The following is a 23,858-nucleotide window of genomic DNA, read 5'->3' on the forward strand; positions in this document are numbered from 1 at the left end:
TTATATAATTTACATTACACACTTACATGTAACATACTACATTATGTAACTTACACTTTATACTCTTTGATCTACATCTCCAGTGGCTCCTACTCCTCAGCCCCAGCAACCACTTCTACTCTCTGCTTCTACGAGTTTGATTTTTTTAGATTCCACAAAAAAGTGTGACCATGAAGTAAAACGTTACCCTTTTAATACTATCTTTAGTTGGGCTCTCAGAAGCTTTCCTCAAATTTCTATATAATTTACATAATTAAAATTTTTAAAGAATATATGATTATATACTAAACATATCCCATCATTTACTTAACAAATTTCTAAACTGTGTAGTTTTCAGTATGTTATCTCACTGAAAAAATAATCTTATGAAGATCTTATTTATGTATTTAAGTAACTTTTATTACTTCTGTAGACCAGATTTCCAGAAGCAGGTTTTCTTCCCAATGAAGATTTCATCTTTTCAGCTGTTTAGGGTCTAACATGAGCGGTTTAGAATAATTATCTTCCTCTGTTCATGAAAATTTTTCATTATTCAGCCAGCAAAACCTCTTTCTTATTCATGTTTTAGTCTTTCTTGTTATGGACTGAATGGTCTATCTCAAAATTCATGCATTAAAGCCTTAATCACTAGTACCTCAGAATGTGACTGTATTTGGACACAGAGCCTTTAAAAAGGCGATTAATTTAATTAGGGTCATTTAGCTGGGTCCTAATTCAATAAAACTGGCACCCTGATAAGAAGAGAGATTAGGACAGAGAGAGGGAGATATACCAGGCACATAAACAGACCGAGAGACAACGTTGTGAGGGCACAGTGAAAAGGCGGCCCTCTGCAAGCCCAGGTGACAGTCCCAGAAGAAACCAAACCTGCCGAGACCTTGAGATTGGACTTCTATCCTTCAGTACTGTGAGAAAACAAATTTCTACTGTTTAAGCCACTCAGTCTGTGGTATTTTGTTATGATAGTCTTCAATACACCTTTCATCTTAATTTCTTTACGCAGTCCCAACCACCACCATCGGGAAACCAACACAAAATAACTCAAGGTGAATGTTTGTTTTCTTGTGTTCTTACAAAGCATACAATAGTTTTCTATGTCATTGATTTATACTGTACATAAATGTCATCATGCTATATATCTCCATTTTCTGCTTTAATTTAAGGCCTATAGGAGCAGATCTTTGGATCTACAAAGGGGACTTAATTCCTAAATATGATAATTTCCCCAAGGCATATTCCTTTCTAAACAATTCCATTAGTCATTACATGGATAAAAATGCATACATACTAAATGTTTAGTGTTTTAAAAAATCCCTTTGTTCATCAGGGAATTTATGTTTTATACTTTGAAATAAGACGTGGAGGTAGACAACAGAGATAGTGACATAATAAATATATTATTTATAGATACAGGTTTTTAAAATCTGATTGTGATACCATCAGCTTCTAGTGCTTACATATCCCATCTTGCAATAATGAATCTCCAAATGGAAATGGATTACTTTAAAAGACACAGTTTAATCCCCATGACCCTTAGCTGTAATGCACTTGAATTCACTTCAATAATTCAGAATAAATACAGACTACCAGAAGGACTCATGGGGTGTCTGATTGACTTTCTAGAGGGAGACCTTGTTAAGAAACCAGTCCCATGTGGCATCTTCCCCAAAGACATAAAAGGCAATGTGTAGACACTTGAGTTGCCTGTGCTTCAGAATTAAGGTCTCAAAGATTTTAAAAATCCCATTACCTCTCATTGCCACAGCCATGTATAGACTCTCATTAAGAACCTTAAGCAGATTCTCCTTCAGAGGTAGGTGGAAAAGACTTATCTTTTTTGTATAGTGACGGTTAAAAGATCCAAAACCATATCTTAAAATGATCCACTTCACTTTTATTTTGGAAGACACTGGGATTTATGTATAATCAAATAATACAATGCTTAAACTAAAGTTTGTTTTTAGGATGTATAACTCATTTTAGGAATACGGGGCATCAAATATGATCAAGCTATTTATGCTTCCAAGTTAGAAATGGCATCATTATGTCTCAGATACTTAAGTAAATTATGTCACTACTGAAACTATGAATTTTTGCTCAGAGACTGTTCATATCATTTTTACTTTTGCAATATTATTTACAATAAAAATTGTATGTTGCACAGGATAACCTATGAAAGAAAATTGGATATACAACTACCCAAAGTTAAAATGATGCCTCTTTTTTTTTTTAGAATACAAGCATAGAATGCAAGTGTTCTCAGAAAAATTACCCATTCAATGTGATAATACACAAGCAAATATACGTAGAAGCATAGTATGTAATCCAGTGCAGTAATAGAAAATATTTAAACCACCTATCTTGTCATAAAATAAATCTGTCAGCATTGTAGTTCAGAAGAAATAGCAAAGAAGAACTTCCATTAGATATCAAAAAGAAGAACTTCAATTTGTGGGGAGACATTTCCAAAAGCAGGGGCAAGACTTTAAGATAAACTGCCCAACCCTAGATTCCAGACGTGATGGGACAAAACCTCTACAACATTATCAAGACGAATACAGAAAAACTCACTGCCTGTGTTGCCCTTAGTTTAACTAACCTAAAATAGAATATTCAAAAATAAATTACCTTCTTTTCATTCTCCCTCAGATTGTGTAACAAAATAAAAGCCTAAGTACATGGAAAGTATTTAAAAAACACACCTTTTAAAAGGCTATTATTGTTGACTAAAACTAGTAATAGGGAAAAAATAAGAACATTTTAAAAGTTAAAGGCTATTATTGTTAGACATTAGCCATAAAACACTGTACTAATTTAAAGATAACTCACTGGGGTCTGAGAATGGTGGCTTACACCTGTAATCACAGCATTTTGAGAGGCCGACGCAGGTGGATTACCTGAGGTCAGGAATTCAAGACCAGCCTGGCCAACATCCCGTCTCTACTAAAACTACAAAAATTAGGCGAACGTGCTGATGTACGCCTTGTAGTCCCAGCTACCTGCGAGGCTGAAGTTTAAACCTGGGAAGTGGAAGTTGCAGTGAGCAGAAATCGCGCCATCACCCTCCAGCCTGCCTGGGTGACAGAGTGAAACTGTGTCTCAAAAAAAAAAAAAAAAAAGAAAAGAAAAGAAAAAGAAGACAATTCATCTGTCTTTCTACTCTCTCAATACATTAGTATTTTTGAAACGATTGAACATGCCTAGAGAGGAATCAGAATTGACATTTTTAAATACTACAAAATTAAAGTTCATTAGCCTCATTCGATGCTACCCTCATATCCGGTTTTTAAATGTATGGACCCACTGCTACAAATGGGGGACAAACTTCTTTCAGAGAAGATTCTACTTCTCCCCCGCGCCCTCCACCCCCAAAAAAGAAAGCAATCTCAGGAGAATCAATACCAGTGAGAACATGGAGGGTCAGAAATAAAAATATTAATGCATGTTTGGTAAGGCAGATGACCAGAAAAGTCATGTGAATCTGATGGTAAATGAGGTAAAAGCATATTTTAAATATTGTAAAAAATAGCTTGGATAACATAACGTAATTGCCAAAATGCCTTAATGACTGGCATTCCCACCAGTCAATCTAAAAGAACCAGGAAGGATACAGTAATTAATGAAAGTGCTTGCTCTAAGGAAGTAGAAGAGTGAGGTGCATAAAATGGGAAAGTATTCATAGAAATTAACAAATAGTGCAATCTTGATATTTGAAAGAGAAAAGGATGAATATAATTTTGTGATTTTAAAATGATTACTTTTAAGAATTAATTATTGGATTTTCAAATAAAACATAAAGCCAGTAAAGCACTAGGTTTCATCAGAAACAGAGTAGCTGATACAATCTGCAAGCATTCATATTGGCTGATAGCTGGCATGTTTGCTAAGAAGGACAACGAAGTGGCTGAAGGCTGCAGATGGAATACTAAAACTGCAAACCCAAATGTCACCTTCTCAAGAAGGCCTTCCCATCTTAAAATAAAAGTTGAAAAAAAGAAATGAAAAATAAAAAAGAAACTGCTAAAATTAAAAAAGACTTTCCCCTAACATATCATGTGAAAATATTCTCCCAAGTTATCATAATGTATCTTCTGGTTTAATTTCTTTATTGCACTTATTGCAGTGTGCAATAATCTTGTTTATTTGTTTCTTTATCAGATTTTTGTATGTTTCCTATCATTGGAATAGCAGGTCCATAAGATGAGGGATGAGCAATTTATCTGAAGTTTGCACGTTACCAGAGTAAGGAATTCAATAAACAGGTGGTAAATAAGTAAATAAATAAATAAATAAATAAGATTATTTTTAAAATCAAGAAAAAGTGTGATGTTTGGTTTCAGAATCAAACTGAGATCAATATTAACAATGTTAGGAATTATTTTGGTTCACTTTATTCTTTTTTCATACTGCAGAATAATTTTCTATTTTTCTTTCTATTGGATCTCTTTTTTAGAAGGAGAAAATAAGTAAACAGCTTTGGGATTTTAAAATTCAGACATTTTTAATGATATGCTGTTAACTCTCTGGAACTTAACTCCACATTTTTAGATATGGGACTAAGACAGGATTTCTTTGGACCAGGTCCCCATGCCAGCGGAACTATAAATTATAGCAGAGAAGGCACTCTAATTGGCTTAGTTAGGGGTAGGTGGTGATCCTAAAAATAAGGAACTCAAGGGAAATATTTAGCCATATTAAAATAGAATTTAATTTATTTGTCAAATATAAGCATTGTAGTTATCACAGAAAATCTCTAAAATAACAATATTTACTCATTACAGTAATGAAAATATAAAAAAGATTAATAAAAAATCAACTAAAAGAGCAGATAGGCTTTATAAGTGGTAAAAATGATATCTAATTATATAAATAAAAATTGTGATTAAGCATAGAATATAATGTGAAAACTATGAGGAGCCATACAAACTTGTGAAATAGAACAAAATAAGAAATGAGAAAGAAGGAAAAGATAGCAGTGTACAGTAAGGCATAATGTCAAGAAATTACAAAAATAATAAAATGTTCACTGACATTATTTTTGAAAGCTAAAAAGAAAATATGTCACCTGAAAAATAGATCTGAGGACATACCTGCATGTATTTTAGTCAGAGTTAATTCAAAAAAGAGAGAAAAAGCAAACAGACATGGATGGTAAAATGTGTACCTAATACAGATTATACAACGATAGAATAAAGAAAATGGAGCAGGATAGTATCGCAATCATCTATTCTTAAGAAAAAGCAAGAAGTCTCAGATTTAGAAATTGGATTACTTGCAGACATAAAATGCCTCAAGCCTGTCATGCTCAATGCAAATGATAGAAAATATTAATTGTGGCTTCAGCTGTTTGCAAACTAAGAATATACTCATATTTCAATAAGATTGTGAGGAAGTAAGTCCTCAAAAATCTTTCATGATGTTGGATCATCTCTTAATTTATTATACTTTTCCATACTTGCTCTTTCTCTCTCCCAAGTGATTACCAAGTTTACTTATTAGACCTAGAAGCTTGAGTTTAATAACTGAGTTAGATTAATACATAATTCAAAGAAATGTTACCAAGGAATTGTGCTAGCCATGTAATGGCAGTCATACAGATAATTCTTTAAAGTTTTTCATCTCTCTTTTCCCCCAAACAGATGAATTTGCAAACTCTTACATGGCTCCTGAAAATTTCACCAGGGTCACCGAGTTTATTCTCACAGGTGTCTCTGACTGTCCAGAGCTCCAAATTCCCCTCTTCCTGGTCTTCCTGGTGCTCTATGTGCTGACCTTGGCAGGGAACCTGGGCATCATCACCCTCACCAGTGTTGACTCTCGACTTCAAACCCCCATGTACTTTTTCCTGCGACAGCTGGCTATCATCAATCTCGGTAACTCTACCGTCATTGCCCCTAAAATGCTGATTAACTTTTTGGTAAAGAAGAAAACTACCTCATTCTATGAATGTGCCACCCAGCTGGGAGGGTTCTTGTTCTTTATTGTATCGGAGGTAATGATGCTGGCTGTGATGGCCTATGACCGCTATGTGGCCATTTGTAACCCTCTGCTCTACATGGTGGTGGTGTCTCGGCGGCTCGGCCTCCTGCTAGTCTCCCTCACATACCTCTATGGCTTTTCCACAGCTATTGTGGTTTCATCTTGTGTATTTTCTGTGTCTTATTGCTCTTCTAATATAATCAATCATTTTTACTGTGATAATGTTCCTCTGTTAGCATTATCTTGCTCTGATACTTACTTACCAGAAACAGTTGTCTTTATATCTGCAGCTACAAATGTGGTTGGTTCCTTGATGATAGTTCTAGTATCTTATTTCAACATTGTTTTGTCTATTCTAAAAATACGTTCATCAGAAGGAAGGAAGAAAGCCTTTTCTACCTGTGCTTCACATATGATGTCAGTCACAGTTTTTTATGGGACATTGCTATTCATGTATGTGCAGCCTCGAAGCAACCATTCACTGGATACTGATAAGATGGCTTCTGTGTTTTACACGTTGGTGGTTCCTATGCTGAATCCCTTGATCTACAGCCTGAGAAATAAGGATGTGAAGGCTGCTCTACAGAGATTCATGACAAATCCGCGCTATTTTTTTTAAAACGTTGTAATTTTAAACTGCACAGGTAAATGAGGAGAGAGTTAATATAAGCTGCCATTATGTAAGAGAAAATGTAGGAAAAAGAAAAGGTAGGGCACTGACTTACAGGTACATAAGCAATCATAGGAATTACAAGAAGATACAATTTAGGGAACTTTGAATTAAAAAATAAGCTGAAACTCTTTAGTTGTGAAGTTAAGTTAGAAAAAAAATGTTATTCACCAATTCTGCCTGGGATTAAGCAGGTAGACAGTTTGAAATAAAAATTGTTTCCAGCAGTTAGAAAAAACATAAATTAAAAAAAGTTAAATAAGTTTGAATGAAGCAAAATAATACGGTGAGAGAAGTAAAACTGACTTCCTTATTCTTTGGCTTCTTTCACTGCCCTCTAGGTATAGTTGGGTATAGTAAATCAGTTCTTGAAAAAGTGAAATTACAGATGATTAAGATCCTTTTCTTCATCTAAGTTATCAAAATTAAACTAACAATCTTATTTAAAATAAAATTTTCTAAAGATTTCTTAATTTTGTTCTAAGAATGAAATGAATACTAGCAATGAATTTATATTTTGAATGCTAACCAGAATAAGATTATAATAATTTTATTACACTTAACATAATTTATACAATTTTTTATTGAGAGACACAGAGTATCATAGTTAATATGCTTTCAGGCTGAATTTGATTTATAAACTCCATGGATTCTGTACAAATGTCCCTTTCTTCTTACTCTAAGTATTATTCTTCTTTAGTGTACAAAATGAATGCCTTGCATTATGATATTATTATACATTAAGTGAAACATGTTAATGAAAGTTTCTTACATAATTGGAAATAAAAATAAATTCATTTTATAAAAATTTTGTTCTGCTTTCTGATAGCTCTTGTTCACTGAGTGTACATTTAAATTTCTTGTACAGCTTTGAATATGAGGGGACCCAGCTGTATTTCAGAATTAACAGATCAGAATCATAAGATAAAGGTCATAAATTAATATGTTAATAAGCTTCATGAGGAATTTTTGACATGGAACTCTTAAGAATGAATCTTGGGGCTGGGCACGGTGGCTCATGCGTGTAATCCCAGCACTTTGGGAGCCTAGGCAGGCAGATCATTTGAGGTTAGGTGTTTGAGACCAACCTGACCAACACGATGAAACCTTATCTCTACAAAAAATACAAAATTAGCATGGTATGGTGGTGCATGTCTGTAATCTCAGCTACTCAGGAGGCTGAGTCAGAAGAATCGCTGGAACATGGGAGGTGAAGTTTGCAGTGAGCCGAGATCTCACCACTGCACTCCATCCTGGGGGACAGAGCAAGACTCTGTGTAAAAACAAACAAACAAATAAACAAAAAAAACCCCCCAAAAAAAACAAAAAAAGCAAACAAAAACTATTACATCCTATGTGTATGTTCACCTTATTTATAAAGGTGTTTCAGTGTAGCGGAGTTTCTTCAAGTATAGAGAGTAAATCTTAAGTAATGATAATTATGATACATCAAAAGAAATATAGGAGAATGGAGCCAGATGTTGGAATAGGATTCTCCAGGGAGCACTCCCCAGAGAACCATCAATTTGAACAAATATCCATGCACAAAAATATTTTCACAAGAGCTAAGGAAACCAGGAGGAGTTTGCAGCACCTGATTAGAGCATAGTAATAAGAAAAGATGCATTGAAGAGAGTAAGAACAACAATTTTACATCACCCACATCACCTCTCCTCCAAACCGAGGAAGCACATCATAGACAGACACACCATCTGCTTTGGAAAAATAAAAGAAAGTGAGCATAGGATATGTTTTGGTCCCCAACACTGGGACTACTATAGTAAAATCTAGCACCTGGCAGCCCCTCATGACCCTGAATGCAGGCTGGTAACTCCTGACTGAGGTCTGAACCTCCTGAAGACTGAGTCTCCTGGCCTGGCCTGGTGCCAGGCATGAACCTATAGGCGTGGCAAAATGTACCTGATTTCTTACCTCACTAATGGCTGATTACATTGGTCTTGGGCTCTGGGCAAATCAGGCCTTAGTGGCAGTGGACTTTGAGTGTACGCCAGTGCTGGACCAGCCTCAGCAGTCACCAGGATTCCAGCCCCAGGATGCACTGACCACAGCAGTCTTGGGTTTAGGGTATCACCTAGCACTGTAACAGCTGCCATGGTCACAGGATTAAGTTCAATGCCACCACAACCTGCCCAAAATTTATAAGCAAGCTTACAGTTTAAGAGTGTTCCCAGAAAAGAATTTCCCAGACTGTGAAGACCAAAATAAATAATGAAATACTTCCCATCATAACGAAGCCCAGGACCCAATGTCTTCACTGCCTAATTTTACCACACATTAAAAAGCAAACTAACACCAATTCTCAAACTCTTCCAGAAGTTTAAAGATAAGGGAGTATTTCCAAACTCATTATACAAGGCCAGCATTACTACCCTGATATTGAAACCAGAAAAAGACACAAGAAAAAAAGGAAACTACAGGTCACTATCCTTGAGAAACATACATGCAAAAATTCTCAACAAAATACTAGCAAACTGAATTCAATAAAATACTAAAAAAATAATCTACTATGATCAAGTGGAATTCATTCCAGGAATGCAAAGATGGTTCAACATATGCAACTCAATAAATGTGATACATCACATTACAGTAAGAAGAATGAAACCATATGACCGATTCAACAAAGACAGAAAACACATCTGACAAAATTCAACATCACTTCATGATAAAACTCTAAACATATCAGTATAAAAGAAATGTAACTGAACACAGTAAGACTCATACATGATGAGTCCACAGCTACTATCAAATACCTATCAAATACTTGATCTTATTCATTCTTTCTATGTTTTATACCCATTAACTATCCTCACTTCCCCCCTTATCCCCCTACTACCCTTCCCAGTCTTTGGTAATCATCCTTCTATTCTCTATCTCCATGAGTTCAATTATTTTCATTTTTAGCTCCCATAATTAAGTGAGAACATGCAGTTTGTCTTTCTGTGCCTGGCTTATTTCCCTTAGCATAGTGATCTCCAGTTCCATTCATGTTGTTGTAAATGACAGGACCTCATTATTTTTTTATGGAGAAATATTACTTCCTTCATTAAATATAATAACTATTAATTTAAAAAATTATCATTTAACCTAATGTGATGATAAATTAATGGAATATTATTTTTATGTGTTCATGTAACCATATTGGACATTTCTAGGGAAGGAGAAAAATTATCTTTTGAAATAAATTTACAAAATATGTTTGGACCTCTGTACAAGCTGTGTACCTGGTGCTATGAAGAATGTCTCAGAAAATGCTTGATTTTATTTGGACCCTGAAGTACAGAGTGAATGTTAAACCACTCTTTGTGTAATGATCAAGTTGTATTTATGTTCCTTTCAAACAAAATGTGTTGAAGAAACTAACAATACAATGAGTACAACTTTTTTGGGGAAGAAATTCCTGAATATCTTTCTTTGTTTTATTTTATTTTAGAAGGGATCTTGCTTTGTCTCCCAGGCTGGAGTGCAGTGGTGTGATCATAGCTCACTGTAACTTCAAACTCCTGCACTTAAGAGATCCTTCTGCCTCACCTCCCAAATAGGACGGCAGACATGTGCCACCTACCATGGTTTTTTTTTTTTTTTTTTTTTGGTAGAGACGGGGACTCACTATGTTGCCCAGGCTGGTCTCAAACTCCTGGTCTCAAGCAATCCTCCCACTTCAGTCTCCCAAAGTGCCGGGATTACGGCATTAGCTGCCATGCCTAGCCTGAGTACTTTTCTTAGTCTTCAGAAGTTTCTTCATAAAAGCATTGAGTAGATATTTTCCAATCCTGTTTCATACTTCCTCTCTCTTGTGAATCAGGGTATATGGGTTCCATCTATTACTTTCCTTTATTGCTGACCTTAAAAAAAATGTAAAAAATAACAAGATAATGCCTACAGCAATTAAATCATACACTGTGAATTTACCATAATATCTCTGAAAATTTAAACACCAGTATTACTTTTTTAAATAGAAAAAGGTGATTGTATAAAATAATTATTTATTAAAGGAAATGAGAAGCCTTGCTTGAAAGGAGGGATGAAAAGGTGTAGTTAAATACGTGAAATACATGGAATTAGTTCCTGTAGCCAAACTATTCAGTATGATATAATACCGTAATGGTGGATAAATGACATCATCCCCTTTTCAAATACTCATAGAGGTATACAGAACAGACAGTAAATGTTAATGAATGAAAATTTAAAAATAAATCATTTATTAGGTCTGAGGAACCTGAAAAGGAGTGCAGAATGTGACAAAACAATACATTGTGTTAAAAATGCACAAAACACACCAGGCCTGGTGGCTCATATCTGTAATCCCAGCACTTTGGGAGGCAGAGGTAGACATATCACTTAAGGCCAGGAGTTCGAGTCCAGCCTGGTCAACACGGAAAAACCCCGTCTCTCCTAACAATACAAAAATTAGCTGGGAGTGATGGCCTATGCCTGTGATATCAGCTACTCAGGTGGTTGAAGCAGGAGAATCACTTGAACCCAGGAGGCAGAGGTTGCGGTGAGCCAAGTCTGTGCCACTGCACTCCAGCCTGCAAGACAGAGTGAGACCCTGTCACACACACACACACACACACACACACACACACACACACACAATCATGAAACAATTTCTCTGGAAGGGACGGGGTAAATGTGCTGACCTAAGTAACATCTAATAGAGTGTGAAAAATTAGAGGCAGAATGAATGAATGAACTATACATTATACTGTAATTATAAAGTTGTGTCTCATAGGGATATGTTTTAACAATTTTGAAACAAGTATGATTGTATACTAGAACTGAACAGTTAAATAAATGGATGGCAGATGGTTGGCCCCACATTTCACATTATTGGAGTAGGAGGTTACAGATTAGCAAGAAGAGTATTCTAGAGTGATCCATGTGATAAGGGATTAGTGTTAACGATGAAATGAACTTATAATTAACTTAATATAAGTACTAGATAGAAATAATTATAGATATGTATATACAACATATATGAATGAGTATCCAGAGTTCTACCTCCTTCATCTGTCAGCTGAGAAGGCCTAAAGGTATGTGAACAATTCAGTGCAGCAAACAGACTTAGAACCCAAATAATAGTTTCTAATAACAATATTCCAAAAAAGGAGCCAGGGATCCTTTGAGACTTGACTAGGAAAGGGTGGGACATTTATGTAATGAATCCAGAGCATATTATAGTTCCAGAAGTTAAGGAAGCACTGAAGGAAAGTGAGAGAGAGAGAGAGAGAGAGAGAGAGAAAGGTAGGGAAGAAGGAAGGAAGGAAGGAACCAAACAATAGAGAAACACGATGATGGAGCTATGTCAAAATAACACAGGTGCAAAGTGAAAGAGCTTTCAATGAATAAAGTCAGAACAATTGATATTATTATCAAGAGAAATAAATAATGTAGAATATTAGAATTGAATTATCCAAAGTATAAAATAATTTTTATAACATATTGTTAGAAATAAATGATTGAACAAATTATAAATGGAAGAAAATAAACAAATGTCCCCTACAAAATTCTCACTAATTTATGTAGCTATTCTGCCCTCAAGGAGGTGAAGCACAACTCCCCACTCTCTAAGTGTAAGTTGCACCTACTGACTTCCTTCTGAAAAGTACAATATGAAAAGGAGAGAAGAGTAGCTTTTCGCTGGAGAAACCTGACAAACACTATTTCAGCCAGATGATCAAGATTAACATTGGCAGCGATAAGTCATATGGATAGTATGTACCTTCATTATGATAGGATTAGAAAGTCAATTTACAGTTATTATTTTCCTCCCCAATAACCAATTACCCAGTTTAATCATGAGAAAATATCTGAAAAAGCCTAATTGAGGGACATTTCAGAAAATACTTGACCACTATCACAGTCATATAAATAGGAAAAGTCAAGAGGGCATAAGAAAACATAATGACAAAATTTAATATTCTATCCTGAATAGATGCTGGAACATAAAATGAACATTGGGCAAAAACTAAAGAAAACTGAATAAGTATGGACTTTATCAAAAACAACAAGAATATCTGACATTCATCAGCATCACTCTGGTAGCTAAGACTTACTGTGGCCCCTCTCCCTCCTTTTCCATATGAATAAATGGAATTTTATTTTAAAAATGAAAATCTGAAAAACGAAATTTTGTTGCTAAGTCTAGTACGTTTTTCCCCACTAAATCCTCAGGCCTCTTCATCCTTGGGGAAGAAAAACAGATGAACATATTGTGTCATTAGAAACCATGGGCTTGACTCCTGATAGAACCACCAACGGAGTATTTAGAAATCAAGGTATAGATACAAGGTGTACTGGTTGCTACTAGGGTGTCACTCTTTTTAGCCACTTTCAGCAAATTTAGACAGAAATTATAAGCATGGATAATAACCCATTTAAATACACAAATAGGGTGGGTGTGGTAGCTCACTTCTGTAATCTCGGCAATTTGGGAGGCTGAGGCAGGAGGATCACTTGAGCCCCGGCGTTCAAGATCAGTCTGGACAACATAGAGAGATCCCATCTTTACGAAAATTTAAAAAATTAGCCAGATGTGGTGGTGGACATCTGTAGTCCCAGGTACTCAGAGGCTGAGGTGGTGGGTCACTTGAATCTAGGCGTTGCTGGTTGCAGTGAGTTGTAATCACACCAGTGCACTCCAGCCTGGGTGACAGATTAAGACCCTGTTTTTTAATAAAATAAATCTATCTTTCTTTCTATCTATCTATCTATCTATCTATCTATCTATCTTCTATATATACACACACATATACATATACACACATATATATTATATATTTTATATCTATCTCTCTACCTACCTACCTACTTCACTATTATATCTATTTAGATAAGCTTAAGCACATAATGATGACACAGCTTTTAATCTAGAATCACAGTGTTCATTCTAGTCATCTCCATTGATCATTTTCAACTTCTTTCTCTGAGAGTGGAATATATGGCTTTCTTATCTCTAATCTAATGGTTTATCTGGTCAAGCTTAGTATAAATAGTTTTAGAAATGTCAGACAATGCTCATCTCCACAGAATTCGAATACATTTCCAAAAGCTATCTGAAGCTGTGACAATGTAATCCATACTCCCACCAAGTTTAGTGATTTTCTAACATTAATTCTCCAAGATGCATCCATAAATTATGCTTTCCCAATAAAGTCTTTATCACTAATACTGCCCTATGACCATGAATGAATCTCCCCTTAAAACAACTGGAACCATTTATACTTCAAATGTAGGGCCATATTATTGACTACAGTATCACTCAAAAAAGAAAACCCAAGTTCACTAGGGTTCGTCTGTCAATTATAAATTCTCCATTAGAAAAATAAATTCTGTCAGCTGGAAAAATTTAAGATCTAGAGAACTCAAATTTCTTACATAAATGTTGATTCTTCTTAGGTTAGAAAGATATATTTTATCTTTAATGATTTTCCTAGAGGACAATTATTAAATTTATTATTATTATAATGATTTAATAATTTAATTATTAAATCTTCAATGTTATTTCAATGACAGACTTGAGATCCTAGAAATTGCATATTTATTAGTGGTATTGATTTTTTTAATATGAAAAGTCTCTAAACTATTTAATGTTTTTCATTTGTTGACATTGGCTCTACCTCAAAGTTCTCACATAATAATCTCCCACAGCTCAGGAGAAAAGATGAGATTAATAGCAATGTCCCAGTAGAGCCTTCTGGGAGGACATTGGATGAAAAGTACACCTTATTTTAAACTCTCTAGGGCCTTAAAATGGGGATTAAAACCAACAAATAAACCTCCCAATCTCCACCTACACAAGTCAAAGTGGAAAAAACAATGTTGAGAAAACACGAAATTTTCATTAGAGGAGTGGAGAGAACACTGGACTTCGCTTCCAAGGATTAATGAGAACTACACTGTGGTGATGCGGGGTACTCGCTTCCATACATTAGGCGGACCCATCTTCCACTTCTATCAACCAATGGCACAGATGTAAGCACAGGTATCTCTGTTTAATTGCTTATTTTTTGTTTGATTGCTCATTGCAAGAGTCAAATCTATTACAGTCACTGAAAAAATATCCCATACTGTAAAAAAGTTACTTATAATTTTATCATTTTAATGAAAAAAAAACCCCTAGGGATTCACCTTTTCAAAATTAAAAACTTAATAGACAAAACAGAGGAAACTATTGAAACTACAAAAATGTTGTTTAGGGCTAGGCGCTGTGGCTCACACCGGTAATCCCAGCACTTTGGGAGGCTGAGGTGGACAGATCACTTGAGGTCAGGAGTTCGAGACCATACTGGCCCACATAGTGAAACCCCATCCCTACTTAAAATACAAAAATTAGCTGCGTGTGGTGGTGGGTGCCTGTAATCCCAGTTACTCAGGAGGCTGGGGCAAGAGAATCGCCTGAACCTGGGAGGTAGAGGTTGCAGGTAGCCAAGATCATGCCACTAAAATCCAGCCTGGATGACATAGTGAGACTCGGTCTCCAAAAAAAAAAAAAAAAAAAAAAAAAAAAAAACCCAAAATGTTTTTTAGTAGAAATGTCATAGATAATGCAATTTGACAACTTTTGAAAGCGTGTGTGGCATAATGCCCGACATATAATATACCTACTGAAGGAGTATTGATGTTACTGAATAATTACAATAGTAGTAATAATAAAGTTTAGTCTCTGATGGTAAAAGTAAATTCAGCCATCAGGATTCATCTACTTTTGAATATTATTAAAAGTTCGAGGAATGATATTGTTAATAACTCTATTAATTATCAAGCTGTGAGTGAACACTTGTCATAGCCTTAGTTGATTTTTTGTTCCTGAATCTGTCAAAATTGCAAAGACCATGAAAGTATCTATTTCAACAAAATGGCCACATGCTACAGAAGATTTATATATTACAATCTTTCAAAAATATGTATTGGGTACTTAATTTGTGCAAGATAGTATTTTAGGCCCCAAAGGTACAGTGATGAACAAAACAAAGTTTCTTCTCCTCTGGAGTTTCTATTTGACAAGGAAGATGGATAATAAACAAATATATAAAATAATATCAGAGAGCAAGTAGGGCTTGTGACTATGTGAAAAAGGAGTGTTCCAAGCAGAGGGAATAGCAAGTACTCAAACCTTAATACTAGAACACAAAGGCCATGTTTTAGAAACTGCTAGAATGTCAGTGTCTTATCCTAATTAATATTTACATCATTTAACTAAATTGTGATTTCTGAGCTTTTGTTACATTTTCTGTTTCAGTCAAAGTACTGTGTTCATAAAGCTAGTGTTATTGTTAGAAATTTACTTGACAGAAAACTACAGGTATGATTTTAAATTCATAGCCAACATAGAAAATATACAAATCCACTCTTCTTACTCACACAGGAATTGCCAAGACATTTCTTATCCATTGTCTGGTTTGGAGTGACTAGGACATAAGCACATGCCCAGAGCTTTTGCAAAATGTCTCATGCATATAGTATTAAAGAGTAGGTCCTTGGAGGAACCAGATACACATTTCATGGAAAGCTATCTGTGAGATATTCAAAAAAAGTAGTTAGCTACGTGCCTTTCAAAACCAATATCGAAGATTGACACTAAATCTACAACAGCAAATATATTTTGTAAAACATAAAAATATAATAATGTTTTTAAAGTTAGGGGATCCTTAATAATAACGTCATACTAAAAACACAGCTTCACATCTGCAGTTACTTAAAAACAGATCAGATCAATAAATCTTTAGCCTGCCTTGCAATTCCAATGAAGCACAGACTGTAATTTTTATGATAATCTTACTTGCTTCATACTCTGTAACTAGATCCTTTGGGAGAGAGACACTGACAAAAACCAAATAGTCATTGCTATCTACACCTATTATGAGGAGAAATACAAGCATCCTCTTCCCAGGTAGAAGACAGCATATTTCAAGATGGTGGGCTTTGACTCATTTAGAGCTAATACATTTGCTATATTAACTCAAGATAAGTATTTTTAAAATAAAAGAGTGCAATACAATAGAGAAAAAACATGACACATAAGTACCTTTTATAAAATAGTTTTCTCATTTTAATTTTACATATGTGTATGTATTGTGATTTTAAAATATTTCTTACTAGATTGAAGTAAATAAAAATTCCTGTTTAGAATTTTTTAAAATGTTTGGAAATAAACAGTTCTGTTATTGACCAAATTATATATTTTATGCCCAAACTCTGCTTTCCCCTCTTGCAGTAGCTAGAAATTTTACCCAGGATTAGTGGGGCATTCATTAGACATAGATTACTAGTATGTCTCTAGAGGTATTTTCCAAAGAAAATGATATATCCTAGGGGTAAGGGGAAGAAATATTCAAATGTCATTCCAAAATTAATCTTTAATTCCCCATTATCTAATATCTAGAAGAGACTACATTAGGAAATGAATACAAACAGCATGACTTTCAACCACAAAGCGTCTAAAGTCTATCAGGGGAAGATACATGGAAACAGATGGTTGTAATAAGAGGTTGAAATATAGATTAGGTATTTCTAAAATGTTTTTGGAAGACAAATATGAAAGCTGTTAACTCAACATGGGAAGGAAAAATTAAGTAGCTCTTCATGAAAGTGTGGTATTTCAGCAGAGCTTGAAAGATAAGTAGGAGTTTCCATTTTCACTGCCTATTTTTCTGTAAAGAAAGAAAGTAGGGGCCGGGCGCGGTGGCTCAAGCCTGTAATCCCAGCACTTTGGGAGGCCGAGACGGGCAGATCACGAGGTCAGGAGATCGAGACCATCCTGGCTAACACAGTGAAACCCCGTCTCTACTAAAAAATACAAAAAACTAGCCGGGCGAGGTGGCGGGCGCCTGTAGTCCCAGCTACTCGGGAGGCTGAGGCAGGAGAATGGCGTAAACCCGGGAGGCGGGGCTTGCAGTGAGCCGAGATCCATCCACTGCACTCCAGCCTGGGCGACAGAGCGAGACTCCATCTCAAAAAAAAAAAAAAAAAAAGGAAGTAGGGATGGCAAGATTCAAGATCAAAAATAGAGAAGTATGGAAAGGCATATTGTTATTGGCAAATTGAGATCAATCATTAATTGAAACAATGGATACTCCTGGTGATTGGAGAGTTGAGTGGAACTGGGATAATAAAAATATTCAGAGATGATACTATAAAAAGTCACATGCTCTTTCACATATAATGTATGCTCTCCTTTGGATTCAAAGTAAAATAGTTTGTATGCACACATTTCATTTCAGAGTTTTGTGTTTTATAGGTGGAGAAAAACGACGGACAGAAAAATAGGGGAAAGTTGGATAAAGTTTGCTTTCTTTCCAGCCCGGACTACTGTCTATTCTTTCACTGCTCTATCTTCAGACTCTGTGCACACTCTAAAAATTAATAGTTCCCACTATATATTATTGAATAAAGAAATGAATGTTTGAAATAACCTTCTACGAGAGTAGCAGTTAGACAAAATCAAGGGAAGTGTTAAGGATAGAATGTTCACAGTCTTGGTTACAGATCACAGTGGGTGGTATAGCTAGGAACTTAAAGGTAAGTTGCTTATCTACTCATGTTAGTGAAAATGGTACAGTATGTGGGGACTAGTGTGCAGGTTTTGAAACTGTGCTTGTAACTACTAGTAGATCATAAACCCACTTTTTAGGATCCCAAGAAGCGTTGTTTGGATTAAATAGAATGAAACAGATTACGCTAGAAAACGAAAGAGTATGTAATACAAGTGGATGCCAGGGAAACAAAAGTACTATTTTCATCATATTTATTAGTTCCATGCCATCTTACAATGACTATTTATTTCTATGGTTTGTCATAAAAAAGTTTGAGTCTCAAAGTTAGTCTTCCTGAGAAGGGTTTGGTCTGAGCAGTGCAAAAAACAGAAATTCTTTTTATTGACCTCTCTTTTCTCTTTTCTTTTTCCTATTTTAACTCAAAATTGACTTTCAGTTTTTAACATGCAATTAGAGATTTGGAATTTATGGGTTCCTAGGTCCTTATCCATCAATTTCCATGTTGCTATAATTAGACATTAAAGTTACACCTGTATTAGGGTTTTAGGATATGTAGTATATACTTACATATTATATATATAATATATCCTATAAATATAATAAATATAATTTACTTACAATGAAATTAAGGTAAATAATTATTTTTTGAAAGTTACTACTTACCACATAACGTTGCTCAATAAATATGTTTATTAATACAAACCACAAATAACTGAAATGGATTCTTTGATAAATTGAGCAGAAGTAAATACACAAGAGATATTAGTAAAATCTGAAGAACAGTGAAGAAACACAGTCTTTTATTTATAAATTTATTTGCATAGTAATTTTCAGAGTGTGAAATTTATAAGTTTTTAAAGAAAGCTCTATTTTCAATTACTAGATATAACGGTGGGAGAGAGAGAAGAAAAGGGAGTTGGAGAGACATACGATATTTGATACTATTTGGGTATTCAATCATTCAATTATAAAAATTAGTCAAAATGAATAAGGAAAAGATAATGATACACTTTAGAGTAAGAAAACAAAAATTAATGGATAAAATGTAATTAAATCTTTTTTTAATAAAAGTTAAAAAAAAGAGACATAAATTGAATTGTAAAGAAACATAAATTTCCAAATCTCTTGGAAAGCAAGTATCAATTTTCCTCTAATTTACAGGATAAGATTATGTGGGGATTTATTCCCTACATTCATGCAAGTTCATGCTGTAGATATAAAGATGTTTATATGGTGTTATATTCTTTTTGCTCTCCATCACATTTACAGGATTCCAGTATGCTAATAATCACTCTATTAGTTAAATAAATAAATCCAATTAATTAAACTCTTTACAATATAATAAATATAAAAACACCACATATAGGACTGACAGTATTAAAATATGACTCAGACTTAACTCTTTTCTCTACTTCCGCATTTAGATGGCTCAAATCAATTGCACCCAAGTGACAGAGTTTATTCTTGTGGGCCTCACAGATCATCAGGAGTTGAAGATGCCCCTCTTTGTGCTATTCTTATCCATCTACCTCTTCACAGTGGTAGGCAACTTGGGTTTGATCCTACTCATTAAAACAGATACAAGGCTCAACACACCAATGTACTTCTTTCTTAGCAACCTAGCCTTTGTTGATTTCTGTTACTCTTCTGTCATTACACCCAAAATGTTTGGGAATTTCTTGTACAAACAAAACGTTTTATCCTTCAATGCATGTGCTACTCAGCTGGGCTGCTTTCTCACCTTCATGATATCTGAGTGCTTGCTACTGGCTTCCATGGCCTATGACCGATATGTGGCCATTTGTAACCCTCTATTGTATATGATTGTAATGTCTCCAGGAATCTGCATTCAATTTGTAGCAGTTCCTTATAGCTATAGCTTCCTGATGGCACTATTTCACACCATCCTCACCTTCCGCCTCTCCTATTGTCACTCCAACATTGTCAACCATTTCTATTGTGATGACTTGCCTCTCCTCAGGCTAACTCGCTCAGACACTCGCTTCAAACAGCTATGGATTTTGGCCTGTGCTGGTATCACTTTCATCTGCTCTGTTCTGATTGTCTTTGTCTCCTACATGTTCATTATTTTTGCCATCCTGAGGATGAGCTCAGCTGAAGGAAGACGTAAAGCCTTCTCCACCTGTAGCTCTCACATGCTGGCGGTCACCATATTCTATGGCACCCTGATCTTTATGTACTTACAACCAAGCTCAAGCCATTCTCTTGACGCAGACAAGATGGCCTCTGTCTTCTACACGGTGATTATTCCCATGTTGAACCCCTTGATTTACAGTCTCAGGAACAAAGATGTAAAAGATGCTCTGAAGAAAGTCATCATCAATAGAAACCAAGCTTTTATGTTTCTGAAACCGAGAAAATGAGTTCAATAGACAAAAATGGGCATTCCTTCATAACTAGATTTTCCCCCATATTCATACAACTACTGGAATACCTTGCTTGTAATTGGTAAGCAATAAAGATCGGTTTACTGAAAAAAAATTATTCTTTGCATTTTTGTAAGTTATTTTGACTTAAAATCATATATTATATGTAGAAAGTACCATAAGAATTTACATCATTTCTCACAGGAAAAATGTATTTTTAAAATGTATTATCTCATCTAATAGTTATACAATTAGGTGCTGCCAAGAATAGAAAAAATGAAAGCACTCTGAATGCCCCGTTCAAGGTTATAAGAGTTCTTTAACAATACATTGAGTATTTTATAGTATATTTAAAATTAAATTTAATAATATTTAATTAAATTACCTGCAACAGTGGCTCTACATAGAGGTAATTTTTCTTCCAGGGGGACATTTGGCAATGCCTAGGCTTATTATTGATTTTCACAAGGACAGGATACTGTGAAGGAACGCTGTTGCTATCTAGACGGTTGAGGCCAGGTGTGCTGCAAAATATTTTACAATTCACAACATGGCCCCTCACTCAAAAAATTATACATCCCCAAATGATAGTAGTGCTAATGAGAGAGCCGGTGTTATCAAGAGCCGTTCTATAGATTCATTCAGATCAAGCTGGTTGACAGTGTTGCTCAAGCCTTTTGTAGCTTTATGGTTTTCTCTTTATTTGCTCTATCAGTTATTAAGACTGATATCAAAATCCCAAGTTAAATTATGTATTTATATTTATTTTCTGTCAGTTTTAATTTTAGACATTTCAGGGTTCTTTTGTCATTTCTGCATGAATTTCTAGTTACTTAATTTACTGATTTTTTTCCTTATTAGCATTATTAAATGCTCTTCCTTTTCTGTGATAGCATTTAATGACTAAAAGTCTATATTTTTCTGACAATATTATTACTTCAGCTCTCTTGTGGTTATTATAAGCATGGAATAGTATTCCATCATTTTACTTTCATTATATTTGTGATTTTAAGTGTATATTTTGTCTCTTGTAAACAGCTGATAATTGGATTTTGTCTTTGTAATGAACTCTGAATAGCTCTCCCTTTTAATTAGAGCATTAAGTCCATTCATTTTTAACACGATTACTGATATGGCTGAATTTATATCTCTCATGTTGTTCATATTCGAAATAGTTCATGTTTTTTTTTATTGCCTTGTTTGAGCTCTAATGCCTTGTGTTAAAAATTTTTAAGTTAGAAATTTAATTTCTGATGTGTTAAATATGTACAAACACAAACACACACACAGACATGCATTAGTAATGGTTGCTCTAAGGATTTCAATATTGATTTTAACTTACCACAATCTACTTCAGATTAACATTAGCATAGCACTATGTAAATACATACATACACACACACATCTGCAGTGTCTACTTATAAACCTCAAGACAGTATTATTACAATTGAATATGTATGCAATTTTATGTCATTAAGAGGACAGAAGAAATATGCAATTATATATCATTTATATAAATTAAGAAGAGAATACTTATGTAGACTATATATACACAGACATATGACTGTATCAATAATATGACTCGATATGTCAATAAATATAAAAAACGATTGACATATCTGCCATTTCCAGTGGGATTCATGTATTTCTGTGACTGAAATTCTTATAGAAAATAATTTCTTATCCTCTGAAAGACATTCTTTTGTACTTATTATAAGGCAGATTTGCTAGCAATGAATTATCTTAATCTCATGTACCCAGGCCAGTCTTTAAGTCACCTTTATTTCTGAAATATAATTTGTCTGGATATAGTAGTCCCTGTAGACAATTGTTTTCTTATAGCAGTTTGGACATGTCATCCCATTACATTCCATGTTTTCCTTGTAAGAAGTCATCTGTTAAACTTGTGATTTTCTATAGAATCAACCAACAACTTTCAAGATTTTTTGCTGTCTTTGACTCTCAACACTTTGACTTTGATTAGCCTAAAGGTTTCTTGGTGTTAATCTAACTCAAGTTTGGTTGAGTCCCTTAGATCCACATGCTAATTGTTTTTTTTTTTTTTTCAGTTGGAGAAGTTTTCAGTAATTTATTCTTCAAGTATTTTCCCCTTTCTCTCCCTTCCTTCCTTTTGGGACTCCCACCTTTTTTTTACTGGTACACTTGATATGGCACACTTTATTGGTACCACTTTCTGGTGCCCCAGAAGTCACCAGGACTTTAATCATTTTTCTGTAATATTCTTCTTCTCTGTTTTCTAGAATAGACAAGTTTTATTTACCTATTTTCAATTTTACTAATTCTGTCTTCAGCTTTCTCACTATTCTGTTTGGGCTAACTAGTACATTTTTCATTTCAGTTATTGTATTTTTATCTCCAAATATTCCATCTGGTTCTTTAAAAAGTATATATTTAAATTTTTTCCCATTTGGCAAGATATTGTTTTCATCCTTTAAATTCTTGTGTGTAGACTCTTTTGTTTTCTTTAATATGTTTATAGCAGAGATTTTAAAGTTTTTATATAGAAAGACCAACAGCAAGGATGCTCAGTGAAAAGTTTCTATTGATTGCTTTTTTTTCCCTCATCAACGGAACTTAATTTCCTAATTCTTTGTTCCTAATTTTTGTCAAACCTGGACATTTTACATCAGTATCAACTATAGCAATCAGACCTTACACACATACACACACAAACACACTCTCACGCACATGCATACACTCTGGGTTTGTTGGTTTTGCCCAGCACTTTTTATAGTTATAATTTTTATTGTGGCCATTTGTTTTCTTAGCAACTTTTTGGACTAATTCTGTAAAATCTGTAGTGTGTGGTCACTGGGATTTTCTGCTCAGCTAGCTAAGGGATCAGCTAATGACTGGATCCCAGTGTTTGTATCAAATGTCTTATTGGCCTTCTCATGTATGTATTTTCAGCTGACTATGTGTAAACTCAATTGTGATTTTCACTTCCTATTTGAAATCTATAAAAGACATATTTGGGGAATCTTGTCCATCTTCATCCTCAGATAGCAGAAAATACACTATATTTGGAGGGAAAAAAAGTAGTTTTATAATTGCTTTCCACCCATCCTCTTCCCTACCACCCTCCCCCAACAAAGCCTTTCTCATTGTAGAGGATTATTTTGCTTTTTCAGAGATGCTCTCTTATTCAACTGAGGCTACAGTAAAAAACAAACAAACAAACAACAACAAAAACCCCACAACTTAGACGGTGTGGTCTAAATGACAGAAATTTATTTTCTGACCGTTCTGGAGACAAGAAGTCCCAGATCAAGATTCTTTCTCATT

The 23,858-nt window shown here is 34.6% G+C and overlaps 2 protein-coding genes across 2 annotated transcripts; both read left to right on the top strand.

The window, feature by feature from the left end:
• The first annotated feature begins 4,842 nt into the window (after positions 1-4,842).
• LOC100999757 (olfactory receptor 8J1) lies at positions 4,843-7,045 on the top strand. The gene has a single exon (XM_003909876.4). The coding sequence runs from the start codon at positions 5,660-5,662 to the stop codon at positions 6,596-6,598; it is 939 nt and encodes a 312-aa protein (XP_003909925.2). The 5' UTR covers positions 4,843-5,659; the 3' UTR covers positions 6,599-7,045.
• Positions 7,046-18,850: 11,805 nt separating this feature from the next.
• Positions 18,851-23,830, top strand: LOC101002181 (olfactory receptor 8U8). Its single transcript, XM_021926923.2, has one exon. The coding sequence runs from the start codon at positions 19,590-19,592 to the stop codon at positions 20,547-20,549; it is 960 nt and encodes a 319-aa protein (XP_021782615.2). The 5' UTR covers positions 18,851-19,589; the 3' UTR covers positions 20,550-23,830.
• The last annotated feature ends 28 nt before the right edge of the window (positions 23,831-23,858 follow it).

Source organism: Papio anubis, chromosome 12 (assembly GCF_008728515.1).
Source record: "Papio anubis isolate 15944 chromosome 12, Panubis1.0, whole genome shotgun sequence".
Lineage (NCBI taxonomy): Eukaryota > Metazoa > Chordata > Mammalia > Primates > Cercopithecidae > Papio > Papio anubis.